The sequence below is a fragment of the Numenius arquata genome, chromosome 2, assembly GCF_964106895.1.
Source record: "Numenius arquata chromosome 2, bNumArq3.hap1.1, whole genome shotgun sequence".
Classification (NCBI taxonomy): Eukaryota; Metazoa; Chordata; class Aves; order Charadriiformes; family Scolopacidae; genus Numenius; species Numenius arquata.
The window spans coordinates 1969265-1992358 of NC_133577.1; the positions used below are offsets into that span (position 1 = coordinate 1969265).

The 23094-nt window shown below is 42.5% G+C and overlaps 1 protein-coding gene across 1 annotated transcript in view; it reads right to left on the reverse strand.

The window, feature by feature from the left end:
- Window positions 1-23094, reverse strand: part of ARHGAP18 (Rho GTPase activating protein 18) — a 62626-nt gene that overhangs the window by 21263 nt on the left and 18269 nt on the right. Inside the window, exons 2-6 of the mRNA XM_074162278.1 lie at window positions 16530-16729; window positions 14238-14473; window positions 11387-11459; window positions 4598-4767; window positions 2225-2390 (exon numbers count right to left, since the gene is read on the reverse strand). Of these exons, the coding sequence (XP_074018379.1) occupies window positions 2225-2390; window positions 4598-4767; window positions 11387-11459; window positions 14238-14473; window positions 16530-16729 (845 nt within the window). The remainder of the gene's footprint in view (window positions 1-2224; window positions 2391-4597; window positions 4768-11386; window positions 11460-14237; window positions 14474-16529; window positions 16730-23094) is intronic.

A 23094-nucleotide genomic window follows, 5' to 3' on the forward strand; every position in this document is an offset into this window, starting at 1 on the left:
TTAAAACCATTACCCCTCATCCTATGTCTCCCCTCCCTGATCCAGAGTCCCTCCCCATCTCTCCTGGAGCCCCTTTAGGGACTGGAAGGCCGTTATAAGGTCTTCCTGGAGCCTTCTCTTCTCCAGGCTGAACAACTCCAGCTCTCTCAGCCTGTCTTCATAACAGAGGTGCTCCAGCCCTCTGATCATTTTCGTGGCCCTCCGCTGGACCCGTTCCAACAGGTCCATGTCCTTTCTGTGCTGAGGACTCCAGAGCTGGACACAGTACTCCAGGTGGGGTCTCACAAGAGCAAAGTAGAGGGGCAGAATCACCTCCCTCCACCTGCTGGCCACGCTTCTTTTGATGTAGCCCGGGATGCGGTTGGCTTTCTGGGCTGCCAGTGCACATTGCCAGCTCATGTTGAGCTTCTCATCCACGAGCACTCCCAAGTGCTTCTCCTCAGGGCTGCTCTCCAGCCATTCTCCACCCAACCTGTATTTGTGCCTGGGACTGCCATGTCCCAGGTGCAGGACCCTGCACTTGGCTTGGCTGAACTTCATGAGGAACTTCATGACTAGCCTTAGTCTTCAAGTAAGTGGGACTCCCGTGCATTTATGGCCCAGCTGATTAGAAGTGAATGACAATTAAAGAAGATCTATACTAAGTAGCAACTAACCCAAAGGCAGCTGACACAGAACTTCTCCATCTGAAGTGCTGTTAATTGCTGTAGGTGCAATTTTTCTGAAGCGGCATATAAGACTACATGTAGCTAAAACCCCCTGCTTGGCATGAGGCCATGCCAATATTGAGCACAGAACAGCCCCAATTACTAAAAAGATGTCAGCCCCTGAGGGAATGCCAAAGGGGGATGTATGTCAAAGAAACATCAGTTTCAGTGCCAACACAGGGAGTTCTTGTATCTCTGTCAGCATAAGAAGTCTACCTATAAAATATGTACCTATAAAACTTGTACATACAGTCAATATCCACACCCCACACCAAGTTTTATCATCTTGAAGATCTTGTCAATAATAAAAGTTTCTACTGAGATGAAGTTGGAGAAACAAACTGTAGGAGGTCATGAGAAAGGCAGGGCTGGGCACGGCACTTCCCAGAATTACGTTTTCATCGTCTTTACATACTCAAGCACAAAGAGGAAGAGCCAACACATCCACCTTTGTATGAATTAATTGGCCAAACGCCACTCCGGAGTGAAGGGCTGAGGCTCAGGCAGCACAACAAGGTGCTGAAGGCATCACACTGCAAAAGCAGATTTGTTTGATGTGTCATTGTCTATTTCCTACACACTTCCATCAGCCTAGCCCATCTTTTTCAACTTTTAAGAGAGCTTTTAATCAATGCAAAGTTTTTCATTAATGCCTGTCATTCAGATAATAATGCTATGTATGAATGAAATTCAATTAACAATTCAGTAAGAAGAATTAATTAAAATGAAGACCCAAAATACAAGAGAAGAAAGTGTCTTGTCTCTGTTTGTTAGTGAAAGCACAAGCACTTCTGCAAGAAGAAAATGCATTGAAGGGGTCAAGGTCTTGTAGATGTTTCTGTGTATGCCTTTTGCATTTAAAAAGTTATTTTCTACTACTGTAAAGCAAAGAATATATTCTGAAGAATCTGTTGTACCTTGCTGTGTATCTCTCAACCCTCTCTGTTGCTTTCAATTATTTAAAGTGAGCTGTCACATTCACTGAACCTTGACAACAGGGTTTTGGCCGAGCAGGTTTGTGATTAACTGGTAACACATTTCAAGCTCTTGCAAAGCATTTAGCAGAAGCCAGAAACAGAGAAAACACACAAAGCACAGAAAACTTCTAGCATCTTGCAATTGGTTTCCATGTACCAGATGTTCCCGAGAAAAGCGCTGATTATACACATGCTCCAAGGGATTGCAGAGCAAAATGACCTGTCGCAGCTTTCTCGACATCCTCTGCAACAGCCCAGATCTTCCACTTAATACGATGCCATTCAGCAGAAAAACTGAATTATGGCCTGAGAAAATACTGGATGGGCAGGGCCTATGTGACACAGGAAAGTCTGTGCCACAAAAAAGAGGAAAGCAGGGATAATTACAGGAAAGGTGTATAATTAAATGCTGCTCAAGACCTATGTTATTATTTATATATTATATACATTTTCTGCGGGAACATCATAAAGAACTGGATGCATTTGTATATCTGGATTAAACCAGACCCATTTGGTTCAGAATACGAAACGCTGACTCACCTTTGGTTTTTATTTTTACAGCTTTTTGCTGCTTGAATTCTGTCCCAAGTATGTCATAGAGAGCAGTTAATTCAATCAGTGCTAAAGAATAGACCTTCTTCATGTCCTGAGGGGCCAGGTCACCAATCTTCGTGGTACCCGTTTTGTCCTTCGGCAGCCTGAAATTCTAAAAGCAGAGATTTGCAGCAGAGTGAATAATCCAAGTCATAACAAATTACTTAGCTCCAAGGCTGTGCTTCCTTCAGGGCACAACCTTTCATCACGAAGCCTGCTGTTACTGACTAAACCACGGGAGAAGCCCCCAAATAGGTTAAAAAGCAGATGATCTTAAAATCATTGGAGGATTTAGGTTCCTGGTGACTTCTGGAGGTCACCGAATTCAACTGCCTGCTCAAAGCAAGGCTAAAGTCAAAGTCTGATTGGGTTGGTTGTTGTGTTGTCCAACTGAATTTTGAAAACTCCCAATAACCTCTGTGGGCACCCATTCCAGAGCTTAACACTCTCATGGGGACTTTTTTTACTTTGCAAAACGTAATTTTGCCCTGTGGTCACTTGTGTCCATTGTCTCTTGTCCTTTTGCTGTGCACCCGCAAGAAGAGTCTGGCTTTGTCCTGCTTGTAACCACCTCCCACCCTCCCACGCCACCACCCACTGCATCCTTTTGAAATTTGTAGTGGTGGAAATGGCTGTCCATGAACAATCCTACGCATGTTCTACTGGGACAGAAACCCCTCTGCACTTATGCACACAAAATAACATATTTGGCTGCCCTATTATAATAATAAAGGGTTTCCCTTCTTAGGGAAGGGGAAACCTTATTTATGGCTCATTTCTACTGCACTAGACGCTCAGAAGCTGCAGTCAGAGACCAGTATAAGGAAATGAGCCGAGATGGAGAGGAACTTCTCAACTCCCAGAGCTTTTTAACTCTTTCTCTCACCAGCAGGCTCCTAGGTGAGCCTCTTGCCTGTGCCTGACATTAGCAGTGTGCATGACCCAAAGCAGGAGGGTTGACAAGACTTGGAAAGATATATCATACTCCAGAATGACCTTCTCACCTTGTACAAACCCAGTGATAGCACAGATGAATTGGTGGTTACGGTTACCAAGGCCACAAACCAAAACATAAACATAATTTACAAATTGAAGATAAATAATCAGTTTCCCGCCTTGAGGTTTCATTGACTTGCACAAACATCTATGTTTAAAAATAACTGCCAATGAGGAAGCTGCAACAAATAAAAACTGTAGATTTAAAATAGGTAACTCACGTCCTTTTCCTATCATTTTGCCACTCCTTTCATCACTGAAGGAGAAATCCCATATCCGTGTCTTTAAGCAATCCTTCGTGAGCCTAACTAAAAGTTTAGCTAACGTATGTAGTATACATATATATATACACATATATATACAGAAGTAAGTTAGAGTATAGCTATTGTTTCCTTCTTACAGGCTGCATTAGAGAAACACAACTCAAACACTTCAGAATCTTTTTCTAAATATCCATTAGTGTCTGGTTTATAATGTTTAAACTAGGATACACGGGGTGATTACTATTTGAAGAACTGCACGTGTCCTTATCTAAACTGTTTGAAGAACTGTGAAACGTTATTACTTCAGACACTATATTTACTCAGACATGTTTGCATACATTGTTAGGAATAAAAATAATAATGTTTTTCACACCAGTCATTAGTTTACAGATCACATGTAATTGCATGTTTCTAAACTGTTAGGAAGAGAGTGATCCTCGAAGCGATGCCTGAGGATCAACAACAAAATGCCTTGGAGGATCTTCTTTTGTATTAATTTGGATTCATTCAGAATGAGCCTTTTTTTATTAAGAGCTGGAATGTAAAACTGAGCACAAACCCTTAATTTCCTGCCATTTGACCTTAGACTTCTCTAGACCATCCTGTTCTTCATTCTCATCCCCCATGTACCTGCACTGGATAACGGCACAAGGTTTCTATAGGCACCCACCAATCCTTTTTAAATGACAACAGAGATTTTGATTACAGAGGCAAAGCAGCTCACCTCAGATAACAGGAAAAGGGCTGTAAACAAATGAAGTAAGGACACAGTTTGTGTACAACCACCACTAAGCCAGTATTCCCACTTACTATTACCAGGCCATTACTGCTTAAACATTTTGCCAGACAGGCAATGGCATAAATAGGCATAAAAGTAGTTGCTTCCATGTTATTGAGAATACCGTTCCCAAAAATGAGTTGTCTCGAGAAGGTCCATCTCCACGAAGCTCGATCCGACAATGTTCTTCTAAATCTAATTAACCCACTATCAGCTAAATATCACCCAAACAGTACCACTAGTAAAAACAACGAATGAGAGCAATAAATAGGGAACACTTACCGGGAGGAGAGTGTCGCCCCCTCCACCTTTGCACATTCTGCCTATCGAGCTGTCCTTGAGATTAGCTGCCTGTTCTGCAAACGATATCTCCAAATTGATGTCAGTGTCTGAAAACGGCACATCTTCAGGTGGGCTCTTCTGCTCATCCATTCCAAGACTGAAATTTGGACCTGAAAACAAAGTAAAAAAACCGCCTAGGAATCAACAGCAGCACAACTGAGCATCACTCGGCGCATGAGAGTAAGTTTAAAACCAAGTAGAGGTTAATGCTGTGCAAAGGGTGGACTCTCTGGCTGCAAATTCACCGATTTCTGCATTTTTTTAATGTCAGTTGAAAATTTACCTTCTTACAAGGGCCCATCTTTTGTAGTTTTTCTTGAATAATTCTGCCAAGGTATGGGGTTTTCTCCTATTTATCTATTATGAAAAGATAAAGCAAACCACCTCAAACGGGAGGCTCCCACAATCTTCCAGAGTCAAACAGCTTTGGCATCCGAAGTTTCTTGCCACCAAACACTCAAAGGTTGTAACATCTTGCAACCAAATCAGCAATTCTTTCTGCTGTTAAGATTTCAAAAGCAAAGAGAATGTTTCCTCTATAACCTAAAGCCTTAACATGTGGGAATAACAGGGAATACACAGATCATGTCTCTGTCCCAACATTCCTGCCCTCCCCTCAGTCTGAAGAGTCTATATTCCTCAGAAGTGTTTGGACACGTTTCCATGATACAGGGAAGGTCTAAGTACACAACAATGGCCTTACTTCTCTTTCTCTGTTCCTTAAAGGAATCAAACACTAGACAATTTAGAATATTTCCTTTTTAAAAAAGAAAGAAAAAACAAACAAAAAAAAAAACAGAAGGAAAAGAAAGGGAGAGGCAGTTCTGCTTTTAGAAAAAGAAGTCATCTAATTTCATGGTGAATCAACCACTGCTTTTCAGTCTGAAGTTAAAATATATTATAAAAGAACCAAGAGGAAAATTATATGGTAAATAACACGATTTAAAAAAAAGCATCAAAGACAATTTAGCCAGAGAAAGATTCTGATCTCTCCACCATCTCTCTCTTGATGTGGTACTTCCTAACATCCAGGACTAGATTCCTTGTACCTCTTGTGACGTGGTACTTCTTAACAAGTTCCTTGTACCACCCATTACAAATACCTTGAAAGCATTTGTGAAGAAATTCAGACTTTCTTAAAACCAGCACAAATATAAACAAATCAATCCTGCTCATTTCAGCAGGACTGTGATTCTGCCACTGGCTCCTACTTCCAGGAGACTGCAGCCTGTTCAAAGCTGACATCCCACAAGTGCAGGAAAAGTGGGATGGAAACGGGCATGAGTTGAGGAGGAGAACCATCAGCATAGGCTTTGGTGTAACAATATTGTGTAACATAAGAGATTAATTTCTTTACACCGCTGTGGGAACTTTTTGTTTGGCCTGGAATAACTATGCTAAGTCAAGCCAGAAAAAAATTCCCAGAAAATAGTTGCAGTTACAGCAACATTTGACCTTGAAGCAGGGGAAAGGCTGCAGATAGCTCATTCAGAGAGAAGGCGTCAGGGAAGTGCTGCTCCAAACTCACACCTCCAGTTGTCTGCAAAAGAGCTGAGCTGCCAGCACGCAACCCAAGCAACAGATGAAGAATCGAGTTTAAAAGAAATAATCTATCATAGAATCATAGAATGGTTTGGGTTGGAAGGGACCTTGAAGACCATCCAGTTCCAGCCCCCTGCCCTGGGCAGGGACACCTCCCACCAGACCAGGTTGCTCAAAGCCCCATCCAGCCTGGCCTTGAACCCCTCCAGGGATGGGGCAGCCACAGCTTCTCTGGGCAACCTGGGCCAGGGTCTCACCACCCTCACAGCAAAGAAGTTCTTCCTGAGATCTCATCTAAATCTCTCCTCTTTCAGTTCAAAACCACTACTCCTTGTCCATTCACTACAACTAGAAAATTTTTCCGAATTGTATCTGTGTCTAATTGAAAGACTACACACAAAACAAGACTGGCCTCTGATATTTTTTAGAGTGAGTCCTGACAATGACCTTAGTCTGCCGGGGCCAAACACAGGGGACCTGATGGACAAGGCTCTGGGAGGGCACAGCGCTTGATGCCACCACTCGCACTTCAGTGTAATCCATCTCCCAAGTCACAAGCTACAGGCGACAGGACTAGAGGAAACGGCCTCAAGTTGCCCCAGGGGAGGTTCAGATTGGATATTAGGAAGAATTTTGACACTGAAAGGGTTATCAAGCATTGGATTGGGCTGCCCAGGGAAGTGGTTGAGGCACCATCCCTGGAGGTATTCAAAAGCCAGGTTGACATGGTGCTGGGGGACACGGTTTAGTGATGTTTTTTTTTTTTGTCAGAGTTAAATTGATGGTTGGACTAGATGGTTGGACTAGATCTTGAAGGTCCCTTCCAACCTAGAAGATTCTATGATTCTATGATCTGGAGCTGAGACACTTCCAGAGAGAGAAGGTGGATGTGAGTTAACATTTTGACTCTACTTACAACCAAGCAACGCTGTGAGAAGTAGAGTAAAACATGTCCAAATTTTGCCTGTTGTGTGTGCTACTCACCACTCGCTCTTTCCAGAATGGCTTCTGCTCACTTTCCATAGACCCCGAAAGGTGTCTGGGGCAAACACTAAAGATTAAGCTGATCCTGAAACTAGAGCTGCTCCTTTCGGTAAAGAGATATATGAGACTCGGTAACCAAACATATCCGAGGTCAAATTCATCCTTGGCTGATCTTCAGCCTCCCTGTGTGTATCTGTAAACATCATGTAAACTGTTTAATGCATCCCAACTACAGGAAAACAGTTCCTCCCAAGACTTTTGTCATGCTAATGTGGCCTATACCTGACCTACATACTTCCCACCAGCCTGGGAGGGAGCTGATGGTAGGGAACAAGAAATAAATAGCTCCTGTTTCAGTCCTGCGGTCACAGAAAGGTGCTGTGTAAAGCAGATGTCTTGGTGCACGTTTTAAAGGGCTGGAAACGCTGCTGTCCTGGGGAGTTTCTTCTGGCTCGTAGAGCCTTGCTCCTATTTTTGTGCAGCCGTTAAGCAGGAAGCAGCTGCAAGAGGAGGACGCAGCTTTGGTGTTCTGCCAACCCGCCGACCGCATGCAGTATTTCATGGGAGAAATGGAAGTGTGATACAAAAAAAAAGTAAATATTGCCTATAAGGCTGTGGAAACAGTGTTTTACATTGCTCCCGTACCCTTTCCTTGGTTCATGGTGCTCTCTAAGGATCAGATAAAGTGATGGGGATTCTTCAGGAGTGGGGTGGGGGTTACATTTTGGGTTTCCTTTTATGAGGACATGGAATTAATGGAAGCGTCAACCTTGCTATTTCCTAGTTTTGCTAGTAAATCTAGAGCATACCTCAATTGAGCTATGCTGATAGATCTTTATTTACAATTAGAAAGGTAGAATGGCTGATTTAGGCAGGTTTTGACTGAGAAAGAGATATAATGCTAAATTCATTTAGCAATTTAGAAGGCTAAGTCTAAAATGCTATAATTCATAGATGATTTTTGATGGTTATCAGAATTAGGCTGATGGTGGGACTAGATGATCTTAAAGGCCCCTTCCAACCCAGACAATTCTATGATTCTATGATTTTAAATAGAAAACAAAAAACTTTGTAATCTTTTCATGAAGACTCTATCACTCTGGCCATAGATTATTTACTTATCATGTAAAGTGAAAAGCAGAAATAAACTCTTTAATTAAAAAATAAAACCACATTTCAGTATTTTTCCCTATCAAGAAGCAAACATTACAGCTCTTTTTCCTAGAGTTACACATAGTTCACACAATTCTTCCATCCATTTGCCAGATGATTACGCTTCGAGGTTGCCTTATACAGAGGTCTCATCTAACATTCTTCCCTTGTAGCTGCTCCTGGCTGTTCAGAAGGACAACTCCAGTCCTGCACTAAACTGATTTTTGCTGCTCCCCTACATAAGCCAATGAGTATTTAGCTTTTTATCTGCTTTATTCTTTCCTTTTTATTTCTTGAGAGGTCTCAACCAACACGGTTATCTACTCCTTTTCAAAGGCATCCAAAGAGAATTACTTTTTTTCTTTGGTAGCTGTTGAACATATCGCTAGCTTTGCAGGTCTTTAGTGGCTGCTATGGATTGTTAAAATGGTAACGTCTTTTGACAGCTTAATGCGTGACTGAATTTGCTTTGCGTTTCATGTAGACACATTCTGTACCTACATGAAACAAAGAGGCACTTAAAGCTGGTAAGTGAGGGTCCTTCCAAAAAAACCTCATTCATCTACCAACAAAAAAATAAATCTCAGGAACTCATTAAACTGTTCTGTTTGAGCAGGATCAGGCAGAAAAGAATAAAAATGTTTTGTTTATTCCCTGAGTTTGCTTACATTGTTTAGGCAAGAAACAAGGTGTGTCAGACTGGCAAGAAAGGAGGAGTGAGCACAGGCTCACGAAGCCCATGTATGCTCTAAGGGCAAACCATTATCATCTCCAGTCTGGCAGAAGCACTTGGGAATGCAGCTTTCAAATGCCAAGTCAGGAACAGAGTCATCACCTTTGGAGAAGGGCCAAGTGGAGTCATTCACTCTAACAGTTTTAAGACAACTCAATTTAAGCTTTAGATATTTTTTTTTATAATGTCTGAGATGATATTCATATTTTTCAGCTAAAACTGGTACTACTTCTCTGACAAAGGGGGCTTCCATTTCAAAATAATGTCTTTGGATTTGGATTTCATAAATATTTTTTGTTTCTGAAATATCAGGCACTGTTTACTTTTTGCCTTAAACTCACCCACTGTTTGTTTAACGCTAATTTGCTCATCATTCTGGAGGAAAGATCACAGCACCGAAACAGGTGCGGTGCTTTTAATACCACCGAACTTGCGTGGTTTGACTGCAAATTGAACTGATTTTTTATTTCCTGCTCCAATCTTGGGAGCAGAGCCCACTTTAGTGCGTTGAGAAGAGCAGAAGCGTATGAAGATGTGAGCAGGCTGCATTCGCCATCCCCATGGCAATCTGTGCCAAGGAGAGCTAACATATGGGATCTGCCTTTCAGAACTTCCCATTTCTGAAGGGTCCATCAGGGCCACCGGAAAAAAAAAAAAAAAGAACCAGATGTGATAAAAACTCTGTAATAATTGCTTGGTAATTTTCCAGCTCTGAATCCGACAGAGCAGTTTATTGACACAAGCACCAGGCATCCCTTCCTTCCCTTGTGCTGAACCAGCAGCCTGGCAGTCCTCCCAGTTTTTTTACTGGTCATATTGGAGTGAGGTTTGCTGGGAGGGAGGGAGGGAAGGATTAACAGCACTTGTGGAAACACACAGATTTGGTGATGTTCAGGGGTGGTTTATATTCATCTCTCCCACTCCAACTTCTAGGCACATCCTGTATTGTTTGTTGCTGTTTTCTAAGTCTAATCCTAAAGTAACCATTTTTTTCCAGAATGCTACTGGTTAGTATTCTAGAACTGGAACAGAAGTTTATTTGATGGCTTAATTACAGATAAGTAAGTTGCAGTAGGCAACTTGATCTGCTTGGCGGACTGTTTGAGTGGCTACAGAATCATAGAATCATAGAATTGTCTGGGTTGGAAGGGACCTTTAAGATCATCGAGTCCAACCATCAACCTAACTGATAAAAACCATCCCTAAACCATGTCACTAAGCACTATGTCAACCGGCTTTTAAATACCTCCAGGGATGGTGCCTCAACCACTGCCCTGGGCAGCCCATTCCAAGGCTTCATAACCCTTTCAGTGGAGAAATTTTTCCTAATATCCAATCCAAACCTCCCCTGGCACAACTTGAGGCCGTTTCCTCTTGTCCCATCGCCTGTTCCTTGGGAGCAGAGACCGACCCCCCCTGGCTACACCCTCCTTTCAGGGAGTTGTAGAGAGCGAGAAGGTCTCCCCTCAGCCTCCTTTTCTCCAGGCTGAACACCCCCAGCTCCCTCAGCCGCTCCTCACAAGACTTGTGCTCCAGACCCCTCACCAGCTCCGTTGCCCTTCTCTGGACCCGCTCCAGCCCCTCAATGTCTTTTTTGTAGTAAATAGGGTGCAGTGTAACACCTACGTGCTATCCAGTCCCCTGGAAGAAGAAAAAAACCCCAATATACAAACAATGCAGAATAAAAATGCAGTACTGTAAAGCTCAACTGGGTGCCAGTCACTATCCTGATCTCGACAGAGATGGGTACAGTGGCATAACAGACACGGTGCAACCCCTGCTTCGAAGAAACCCAGTCCTGCACACAGAGAATGCTATTTCTTTTCCATTTTCCTTAAAAAGGTAAACAACTTTTTTCTTCCACCCCTGTTTTTCTTTCATTTCGAGCTGAAGATACACAGCCAGTTCTCACTTTCTTTGGATGTTTATAGTCCGTTTGTTTTTGTTCTCTTGTATGCACTGATGAGCTTATGTATAGAGCTTCATTTCCTGTGCTGTACCCCAGAGATAAACCAGAAGGGATAAATTAAGGATCAGGAAAGAACTAAGCAGAAACTACGAGAGGAGACTTCTCCCAGATGACTCCATTATAAGATTATCACTGGTAACAAACAAGGTTTCCCAGATGGCACAAAGGACACTCTCTGCAGCCACACTTCAAACGCTACAACGACACAGGCCAGAACAGGTTTCTCGTAAGAATTTCATTTTCTTTTGCTGAAGAGTTACTGGAACCTACGTAGCAGCTCGTGTAGTTGAAAGCCTACAAACCAAAAGGGAAAAAAAAAAAAATAAATAAGGGAGTTGTTTGGCATTACCTTTTGTTCCATCTTGTGCTTCGTTCTTGTTTTCACTTGTTCCCACAGTTGAGGGTTCACTTCCGTCACAGACCTAGGAAAGGAACAATAAACACACTGTCTGTAAGATCCAAATACATGGTTATAGAAACTCCTTTGACTCTGTGCAGCATTAAAACACACACTCCTGCAATTCAGGAGCTGGCAGAAGCACCTCTGCATTCATAGATTCATAGATTGGTCCAGGCCGGAAGGGACCTCCAAAGGTCATCTAGTCCGACCTCCCCGCATTCAGGAGAAAACCTTTTGCCCAAGTCTAAGGGGATCTGAAATCTAGGTAATTAAAAAAGAAGTAATTAAGTCCATTCCCCCCTCTTCCTAAAAGTGGGTACAGGACTTAATTTTCCAGAGTTGCAAAGAATAAGAAAATGTATTCTTTGATCTGAAGCCATAGTTAGCACTGGAAAGGATCTGGAGGGGACTTTTTGACTTAACTCAGTCCAAATTCCTTCCTCTTGCAAAATCTTACATGGTTTTCTCCCCCACAGAACAGCCCCATCCCTTTTGCAGGGCAGTTGACATGAGTATCTGTGCTTACGGCTTAGCTTCCCAGCAGCAAAGCTAGGACACTTCGAAGAGACAAGAAAACAGGAAAGGATTTCGACCACTTTCTCCTTTCTACGATGCTGCAATACCCAGTCTAAAACTGGTCACATTCCATGAACTGGATGACACCTACTATAGAAAAGAATATTTCAGAACATGTAGAAAATTGATACCCATATATATATGGGTATATGGGTGTATATATATGGGTATAAGGGTATATATATGGGTATAATTTATGGATAAAAACATATATGGGTATATTTATACCTATCTATATATATATGGGTATACCCACATATTATTTTTATTAACTTTTTGGCAACTCAGATACACAATGAATATTTTAGCACTCTGGATTTTTAATTGTACCTTAAGCACTGTATAACTCCATACTTAAAAAAAAAATATATATATAAAAAAATCAAGTTTTAAAGATTTCTCCTACCAACTCAAACCTGTGTATTTACTTTTTTTTAAAATCAGAGGTGGAAGAAGATAGCATGACTGCCCACAAAATTATTACTGTTTCACAGAGGAGTAGAAGCAGACGGGGAAGCTGTCAAGGTACCAAAAGTGTAGCTTCTCTTTGGGAACGTGGCAGGAAATTTAGTAGAAACATCAACACAATTGTTGCGCTGATGTGAAAGATCAACACTATTGTTTTACCTTTCCTCCTGCTTTCCTCCAGGTGAAGGGAGGTTACAGGATTTTGGGAAGCTATTATTAAACTGGAATGACTTCATCCAGCTGCAGATGGCTTCAGTCCTCTTTTGTTACATAAAAAGCTTTCAAAAAATGGGAGAGTCACAAAGCACTGAGACAAGTTACCCAGAGAGGTCATAGAAGCTACTTCACCACGGCACTTCTGTGAGAGATTAGATGAATAACCACCAGCAATGATTTCTGAATAATTATCTTGCTTTGGAGAGAGGAATGCAGCATAGGTTTGAGTGCCTACACTTGTGTTATTTTATTTCAGTCAAAGAGGCAGATTTAGAAGGATTTTTATTTTTCCCAGTTATTTCTATATTTAATAAATATTCTAACCTTCTGTTTTATACATCTTAAAGAGCTACAATCATTTGTCTGTTTGCATTGCTTCTCACTGAGGTCATCAATATCAAAACATGTAGTTTAAGAGACACAGAACTCTACTGAACACCGTGACAAAACGATTTTCAAACATTACAATCTGTAGCTTAAATACAGGAACACGAGTATTTCTTGAGCTTCACTGAAATAACATACTTGAAAGGGAAATTATACTGCTTTAAGCCATATGGTATTTTACCTAAATTGCTCTGCTATTATATCTTGTACTTGTGTACTCAATTGCAAATCAGATCCCTGAAAGCTTTTATGGAGTTAATATCCCTTTCTGCAGCCACATGCAAAGCAGAACTGTGAAAGGGAAGTTGTGCCTCCAGAAAATACATTTGAGCTTGCAAATTCCCCCCCCCACTACATTTCACCTCTACTGAATTTGTAAGGAGCTGCCGAAGGAGAGGAAGCTCTTGGGAGCAGGAGGAAGTTAAATCCCCTCAAAATTCGCCATGCTTTACACACAGTTCAATGACACGCAAAGGCCCTGGGAGGTAGTAGAGGGTCTAAGCCCTGAGCTGACAAGCATAAAGACCTGCCAAAACAGAGCAGGTTAGGTTGATGTCCCTTTATTTTCCTTTTTTTAAAAAAAAAAAGAAACAAGAGCACCGGTAACTAAGAGGTACTGCCCCCCATCTGGCAGAGCCCTCAGGATGGCTGAGAGACAAGAGGAAACAGCCTCAAGTTACACCAGGGGAGGTTCAGATTGGATATTAGGACAAATTTCTACACTGAAAGGGTTATAAAGCATTGAAATGAGCTGCCCAGGGCAGTGGTGGAGTCCCCATCCCTGGAGGTATTTAAAAGCTGGGCAGACGTGGTGCTGAGGGACATGGGTCAGTGATGGGTTTTGTCAGTGTTGGGTTGATGGTTGGACTCGATGATCTGAAAGGTCCCTTCCAACCCGGGCAATTCTATGATTCTATGATTGTATACATACTTCTTTCTACACACTAAAATTGTTTAATGCAATGTCAAGTCTGGACCAATGCTATTCCCATAAACTCAGTGAAAAATTCGTTTGGAAATCAAGGAAAAGTTAGACACAAGTCTTCTGGAAACATCCCTTTTGTGTCTGTGCACCCCTCTCCTCTCCCCCCAACCCTGCATGTCCCTCTCTTCTCTCTGCCAGGATCAAACGAAATAATGGACAGGAACTTACTTTTCCCTTTGAGTCGTTTTGTACCCTGAAGATATCTCTGACATCAGGAATCTGGTGCTGTTTGTTTTTTTTCCTCATGGTTTGCGTGACAGTCTCTACTCGCTTTTCTACTGCCGCCTTCTGGGTTCGGGTCAGGGTGGAGAGAAACACCACGCTTTCCAGGGAGTCACCAGAGCTCTCGCCAAACAGATTTGACAGACCTGCCTCCTTCAGCCATTCTTCTTCCAGCTCTCCCTCTGAGCAAGGCAAAGAGAAAAAGGCTTTCAAGTACTGTTAAGCACGCTGAATCTTAATACTAATGAATGGTATAGTTAATGCAGTTCACAGGGAAAGTACTAAGTGGATCCACAATTAAGAACTTACATTATCATGGCTTGGAAAAAAGCTATTGTTTCTAAAGAGCTTCAAAGGGGTTAACATACGATATCAAAGCTTTTAAAATAGTTAATCCAATACAGATTGCTATGGGGCAACCTTTATTATAATCTACAGCACTTCTATTAAATCATATACCATTTTATAAATGTACCTAGACATAGATGTGACTGGGGAAGTCTGAAAGCCTCTGATCATTGATGCTTCATTGACTTTTAGTTCACTCCTCAATCTCTTCAGCTCCTTTACTGATATGGTTCTGCTCACTTTTCTTGATACATTAATCCTACAGCTCTGCAGTAGCTCAATTTAATGAAGGACAAACCAGGCTAGAAGAGTCACCTTAATGCTACTTTTAATCAGTTCTTATGACACGGTCTCCAGGCTGCTGACAGCCCACAAAACAATTGTTGCCTTAGTCTTATTGCTGATAAGGTCTCCTTTATTGACAGATCACTGCGCATGAAAGAGGGGAAAGCTATTAAATAGTGCCAGCGATGGCAAAATTTCTGCTTCTGAAATCCGTATCTCTCTAATGATACGTTCTTCAAAAAATTAAGTTCTGTCCATAGCAGCCGAGCTTGTGCTGCACGCCAACAACCCCCTCAAGCCTTCAAGCAACACTTCCATTTATCAGATATCTAGAAGCATTCCAAAGCACATCGACTTCACTATTGACTGTGGTTTCTCACAGTGCCCAGTGCACATCCAAGCGGGCACCCGAATATCACCAGCATTCAGAAAACACACACAAAATTTTAAGTATAAGTTTAGCTACGGCTGCACGGCCGAACACTGAGCCTCTGAGAAACTCGGATTTTATTATGAGGGCTGGAAAGAAAGGCTACACCATTCTCCAGTGTAGATGTGAGCAAGGTATGTCTCCCCTCTCCCTTGCCTTGCCTTTGCACGGCTGTGTCTCGAGCAATCCCCCACCCAGGGAGGCCCATCAGCCAGATGCGGTGTCCCACACAGTCAGGAGCACCCAAACCCAAGTGAGGTGCAAGGTGTGGGGCAGAGCAACACCTACTTGAGCCAATCAACTCAAATGAGCTGACTCGCTTGGGCTTCTTTCTTGGAGCTGCTTTCTCCAGAAGCCACCTTTCTACCCTCTTCAGAGCACTTGTGAATAGTGGTGATGTTTCAAAATGCCCAGGGAGGCAGAAGTGCAAATCCCTTTGAAAGCTAATGGAGCACATCTTCTCACTGGTGGAGAAGCCACACCAAAATGCAAACCTCAGCATTTGAATTTACTGAGACTGTGGGCCTCTTGTAAGAACGGGAGAGAAGCAAATACTGCACTGTTAAAAAATTTTTGAGGGAATAATAGAATTAAGGACATTACTCCTCTTTTGTCTGATAGGACAAGAAAAATAAAGAATTGCCCAACTTTTTCTAAGATCATGCCCTCAGGAGTGGCCCATAATGGATGCTGCTGAGAAACACAAATAATACAACTGAACAGTCACAATAGTTACAAGCGTAGAAAGTTACTCACTAAACTTAAACCGGTTAATCATTGGCTTGTCTTCTAAAGCGTGAGGTTTCTATCCACAATAGCTACAACAACGAACAACATACACAAAGAGTGAAAGGGTAAGTTAGTGTAACAGCAAACTGCAAACAAAGCTTCAATTGTTGTGATTTGCAAGTACAGGCACCTTTCTCATGTTCTGCAAATACAACTTAAAGGAAAACCAGCCTTTTACTTATCTTCGACACAATTCTCTATCAGGGCAATGCCCGTTTCTGGTGATATGCATCAGAAGCAACAGGATTTTCAAAGCGGATGTTCAGCAGAGTGACCTCCTTTTTGATTTCAGAGTGTTTGATGGGTGCCATCTCTTGAAATAAGACTTAAAGAAAAACCCCTAAATCAGCAAACTGATGATCATTCCCAAGAACAGATTTCATTACCATCTGGCTCTTTCACTACAAGCGCTACTTGTTCCTCATGATTATTTCCTCTGGTTTCATGGATGTTTTCCAGTTCTTTCCAGTAGTCATCCATAGACAGTTCATCCAAGGAATCCTGGGATCCTGAGCGGTCAAACGATGCTCCATCGGGGTGCTTCTTGGAATGGTCATGGTTCATCGTATACTGGCCAGACCGTCGGCTACAAACACAAACCAAAAAGCAATTCTTGGTTAGCATTTTAAGATACAGAACATATTAATATCTGTGAAGGCAGTTAGTGATGAATTGTGACAAAGTATCAAAAAAACCTACTGTCAACAAGAAAACCAAGATATTAAAAATTACTTTTAATACCTGGAATCTGTTTTTAATTTAACATTTCTACTATACATATCTCCCAATCCAGAACGGCACAGAAGTCTGTATTAAAGAGGAAACAATGAATCCAAGTGCTAGTAATCCTCTAATTCAACTCACAACAGTCAGTTCCATAAACTTCATGGTACATATCTTCCTAGCACCACCATTCATAAAGAATTTTTCAAAAGTGTCGTTCTGCCTGAGTAAATCCTTGATAGTACTCAATTTTTTTTTCCTTTGCTACTCTGCTTTTATTTTTCATAAATGTTGAGTCTGGTATCTATGACCTTAATTACAGCTGGGAAAGGACAAAGTAGAATTATTGAAGTTACAGTTTGTTAAGTAAACGGGTGAGTCTGAACGTTTAACAAAGGCCACTATTTGTTTCTGTCTTGCTTCCTCTTTGACTGAGAGCTCACCATTTTTATAGTTTGATCTTTGATCTTAAGTATAGCTGCAACTAGAAAGAAGAAACCCATAAGCTGAAACCTCTAGGTCTCTTCTTGACCTCACTAAGTCAAAGGCAAAAATTACCTCTTACCTAGCAAAGAATTCCTCTTAAAAAGTGCAAAGGTTATAGTGATGTCATTGAAGTCAGAGGTCACCCTTACAGTCCCATACACCAAATCAAAAGCCACAAACTGATTCAAAGTACCTGAAAGAGGACGTGGATTACATGAGTAGCAACCTGATCTAACTTCAGTTGGTCCTACTTTGAGTGGGAGGCAGATAGGACAAGATCATCTCCAGTGGTCCTTTCTAAACTAAGCTACTCTACTACTATGACAGCATATCAAAATTCTTCCTTGTATTAAAAAATAGTAAGTTCTTAACATTTTGCAAACAGCTTCAAATGCCTTTTATGTCTGAATTTGACTCCGTATTCTAAAAAAGGAGGCATGGTTTGGGGTTAAGTAATAAATATCACTTACTCCGAGAGAAAAATATATCAAAGATCAAGCATTGTGGATTTATCGCAATGTAAATGCAGTAAATTAAGTCCAACTTCCCCTCTGGCTGACTTTGCAAGTTTATCTAGAATTAAAACAAAAGCACCTCGTCCTTACATTTTATCTTGGGACAACTAACGCTTGTTAGCTGCCGCTAAAGCAAAAAGCCGTACCTTTCTCTCCAAAGATAAGCCCCTTGTGCGTCCCCTGTCACAAATCCTTTCACACCGTATGTGCTTGATTCTCTGATAAGAAGCACTAACTATATGGACTTTGCCTTTAAAGGTAAAGAGCCTTACGGAAGGACTATGAGTTTCCACCTGCCCTGCCTCTCTGCTCCAGGTACAAGTTAATAAATGACAAGAAATTACTGCACTAATACACACCCCAACACCATTCCTTAACCTCCGCTTATTTGAAAGCGCATGAAAAAAATAGAGAGAGAGGAGTATTTAGCTTCTGCATCAATGGCAATAACAACATGGTGCTAACAGCGCATGTTACCCAATAAACACAGTTTCCCCATGCAGCTACCTCGGTTCTTAAACTTCTCCTGATAGGGGTGTCCCGTGCCTGACCTGTGCTGCTCGTGAATCAGCACTAATCACTGCAAGAAGGTGTCCATGGAGCTGCAGAAGCTCCAGAAGCGTCTCCAGCAGCCAACATAGGTGCCCAGTGTGTGGCCGAAGCAGGTCGGGCTTCCCTCCTCCTGCGGCCGAAGGTGCCGGGCGCAGGCTGGGTCCCTGGGTCTGGCCCCACGGAGCTGCCCCAGCGGCTCTGGGGTGGCCTTTCACCTTCGGAACAACCACCTCAGCTGAAATTTAACCATCGCAGCACACCGTGCAAAAGATAAAACCAACAGGCGGAATAAGTTAAAAGGGTGCACTTTGAGGGGGGGCCCTGGCAGGCTGTTGTGGGCCATGCATCTGCGCCACGCTTCCAGGGAAGTGCTTCTCCTGTCCTTCTCAAAAAGCCAGCTCATTGTCTTCCACAAACTAAGTCCTCTCAGAGAGGAGAAGTCCATGCCCTGAAATGCACAGCTGATACTCAGAAAGGAAGACCTAATACAGGTTGGAATAACCACATCCTGGGCTGCATCCCCAGCAGCGTGGCCAGCAGGGCGAGGGGGGGATTCTACTCCTCTACTCCGCTCTGGTGAGACCCCACCTGGGGTGCTGTGTCCAGCTCTGGAGTCCTCAGCACAGGAAGGACATGGACCTGTTGGAACAGGTCTAGCAGAGGCCCACAAAGATGCTGCGAGGGCTGGAGCCCCTCTGCTGTGAGGACAGGCTGAGAGAGTTGGGGTTGTTCAGCCTGGAGAAGGCTCCGGGGAGACCTTCGAGCCCCTTCCAGTCCCTAAAGGGGCTCCAGGAGAGATGGAGAGGAACTCTGGATCAGGGAGTGAGGCCATAGGATGAGGGGTAACAGTTTGAATTGAAAGAGGGGAGATTTAGATGAGATATGAGGAAGAAATTCTTTGCTGTGAGGGTGGTGAGACCCTGGCCCAGGTTGCCCAGAGAAGCTGTGGCTGCCCCATCCCTGGAGGGGTTCAAGGCCAGGCTGGACGGGGCTTTGAGCAACCTGGTCTGGTGGGAGGTGTCCCTGCCCAGGGCAGGGGGTTGGAACTGGATGATCTTTAAGGTCCCTTCCGACCCAAACCATTCTATGATTTTACATGATAAACACTGCATTAACTCTCAGAGACTGTGCCCTTCCCTTCAGCCACAGGTCCCAGGCCTGTTCTGCTCCACCGCACAGGAGCTGCTCTTCCTGGCCTGTCCATCTCCCATTAATGATCCGATACGGCAGCTCCCAACTTCGAGCAGGCAGTGACGCCAATTCTCCTCACCAAAGCCCTCCCAGAAGGACACAAACGACCAGGGGAACCTTCCAAGAAATATTCACACAGAAACCTCCCTGCTCTGCGGCCAATCTCTCCTTCAAAATGGGCCTTGGGCCCATTCCCAGCTGGTGGCCTCAGGAGCCGAGGCCACAGCCAGCGCCACATGGCTCCCCCTCCACTCGCCCATTCCTTGTCTTCCCTTGCCAGACTCCATCAACCTCCCCGTCCCCAGTTTCTGCTTGTGCACAAACAAGGAAGACCCTTTTGAGGATAGCGAGGACAGTCTTGCTACCATAGGGTTGGTGTAGATGATCACAGCATAGGGAAAAATAGGTTGCCAATTAAGATTTTTATTTTTAGGTATCTGTTGACAAGACCAAGAACGTGGGATTTCTGCTGTGACCTTCCACTAAATTCAATCCTTCTCCAAACATATGCTTAGCAAGCACTAGCCGCATATCACACAATAAAACACACAGGCGGGAACAAGTTAAGGCCAAGGAAAAAAAGGGAGGAGAAGGGAAAAAGCAATCCATCTTAGTAATAATACTTACTATAAGGAATCTGGAAGAGAGATATGTTTTTTAAAAAAATGAATCCCACATTCCCAGAAAGACTCACCAAAAAAAACCAATCTTACAAAAGTATTTCAAATACCCCGCGTTGCAAGCTTTAAAATTTTGTAGAAGACTGCTTTCCAAAAAACTATCAGTAGGAAATAAGCACAGTTCATTACCAAAAAAAAGCTACTGCTGTGGTTGCAGAAAACAGGTTACTTCTCCAGCTCATTCTTAAGTTTTAAGGTGTTCAGTTTTTCTATGTAAAATTTGAAAAATGGAGCTGCTTTTCACAAGTATCTTCAAGGAGATCTCTTTTCTTCCCCCAGAAAATGTAAGCTGCTCCTCACAGTCACTTAAAGTATTTTTCAAACACTGGCATTTCAGGTTACTAAACGGTAGGTTTACGCTCCAGCAATCTAATTTTCCCCCACCGGAAAACTCGTATTTCCATTAAGGTCTTCACTAACAACGCTCTCAAACTCTATTAAAATCTTATCAACATCTTTTTCCAATCCTTAGTAAATAGTTTGCTCTTCAAATAGCTTTACAGTGCAATACTCTCATTTCCAAATTACACACTCAGTTCCGACCTCTGAGACTCAGACACGTGCCCTTTGCAGCCAACGAGATTTTTGCCTATTTATGTCAGTAGAAAACTGAGCCCCTGGGTATAAAACCCATTCTTCGATATAGTTATTGCAGTCTCTTACCAGAGTTAGTCTTCTTGTCCCACCCACCCGAGATGCATTTATTTATTAGAAGCATCAAGGATGCAGGAGGAAGCACTCCAGCTTTTCCAGAGGGGAGCCATTAAAAACGATTCTTGTAATGAACACCATTCCTTACAGTTACAAGGAAAGAAACCAGATTTGGGTTATTTCACTGAGCACTGAGGAGCTCCACATTGTGGCGAGTACTTTAAGGAAGACGAACTGTGCACAAATATTTTCTTCAGCCTTTCTTTTTGTGACCAACTGTGTCCTTTCTCAGCCTGTAAGAAAATATGACCCTTCACTTTAATCACTCTTTTACACCATAATAAAAATGTGCTTTTTTTCAGGCTTCTGTCAGCCTGATTTTGATTTCATCACTAGTCACTTTACACCAGCCCAGGTGTCTTTATTCCTTATTTTCTTTCCTGAGAAATCTAAATCTCCCTGCATGTTCCAGTGCCTTTTTAGCAGTTCATAACTGATACTTGTCATGTGTAAACTACAGCAGCTAGAGATTAATCAGTTAATTAGTAAGGTGCACTTTAACTAGCATTTCAGATAAATTCAGTTCACAAAAAGCTAATTTTGCCCTTGCTTCCATTTTTCTCACTCGAGAATTAGGGACTGTGTTGCGTTTTAAAACAGCGAGTGATGAGAAAAAGGTAATCTCTGTCATTTCTATAGTGCTAGCCACTAATTTTGGATCTGAATATGATCTTTCTACGTTGCTATGCAAACATCGTTAATTGTACGGTATCCTTATATAATATATATATGGGTATGCATGTATTAGATGTGTGAATATACTGAAAAGCAGGAATACTTAAATGCAAGGATGTCCATGGTCATAACAACTAAGGAATATGAATACACTGTTGAACCAAACATAATAGTTTAACACTGCTGAAGAAGAAGCAAAGTTCCTCTAACAGGATTATTGCAGGAGAGCTCAACGACCCCAGGAAAGGACAAAGTCCAGCTACTAAATACTATACCAACATAAAGCAAAAAGATACCAGTCTCTATAATCTCTTACCGTCTTCCTGAAAAAAAAAAAAATGCAGCTATGGATGAAACGCAAGTGAAAGGGAGAAGTGGGAAACACCTCTTCTGCCTATAAATTAGCAATTTCTGCACAGGGTCCTTTTTTTCTAGCCACTTTTGCCAAATTTTGGAATTCAAAATTCAGGCCTGGATCTTCCCTGAATAAAAGCTGTCACAACTACAAAAAGTGTCACAAGTAGAAGAAGGGAAGAGGCCATCTGATTAATTACTGGGTTTAACCTCAACTAGGATTCGACTCTTTGGTGTTAAACAAATATAGTCCTTTTCCACAGGTGCCCAACAAAGCCTACAGGAGTCTTAAACATTGTCCTTAAACAGGTCCCAAATTGAAGGTCAATTCAATGTTCTACAAGATTAAAAGTTTCACATTTGTTTGTTTGTATCAGCCCATTTCCAACACTGAGAACAGTGCAAAAACCACATTCCATTATCAAGTGATATAATTACTTGTCAAACCGGACTATTACACCTCCTTAAGCTGTGCACTGAAAATACAATCCTCGTATGCTTGGCCTTAAAAGCTTCTTTAAGTAATCCTGGCCATTAACCATTGTTACTGGGGTTCTCGTGCAGGCAATGTCTTGAGCACTGCAGCCCCTTCAGATACTCCCTCTGGCACCCCCAAAACCCAGCACGTCACTTCCAGAGCCACATAAAATGACAACAACATATCTTCATCACAGCAGCGGCTTCTGGAATACCCATGCAAAGGAAGTCATAGAATCACAAAATGGTTTGGGTTGGAAGGGACCTTAAAGATCATCCAGTTCCAACCCCCTGCCATGGGCAGGGACACCTCCCACCAGAGCAGGTTGCTCAAAGCCCCATCCAGCCTTGGATGAACACCTCCAGGGTCTTGAACCCCTTCAGGGATGAGGCAGCCACAGCTTCTCTGGGCAACCTGGGCCAGGGTCTCACCACCCTCACAGCAAAGAATTTCTTCCTAATATCTCATCTAAATCTCCCCTCTTTCAATTCAAACTGTTACCCCTCATCCTATGGCCTCACTCCCTGATCAAGAGTTCCTCTCCATCTCTCCTGGAGCCTCTTTAGGAACTGGAAGGGCCTCTAAA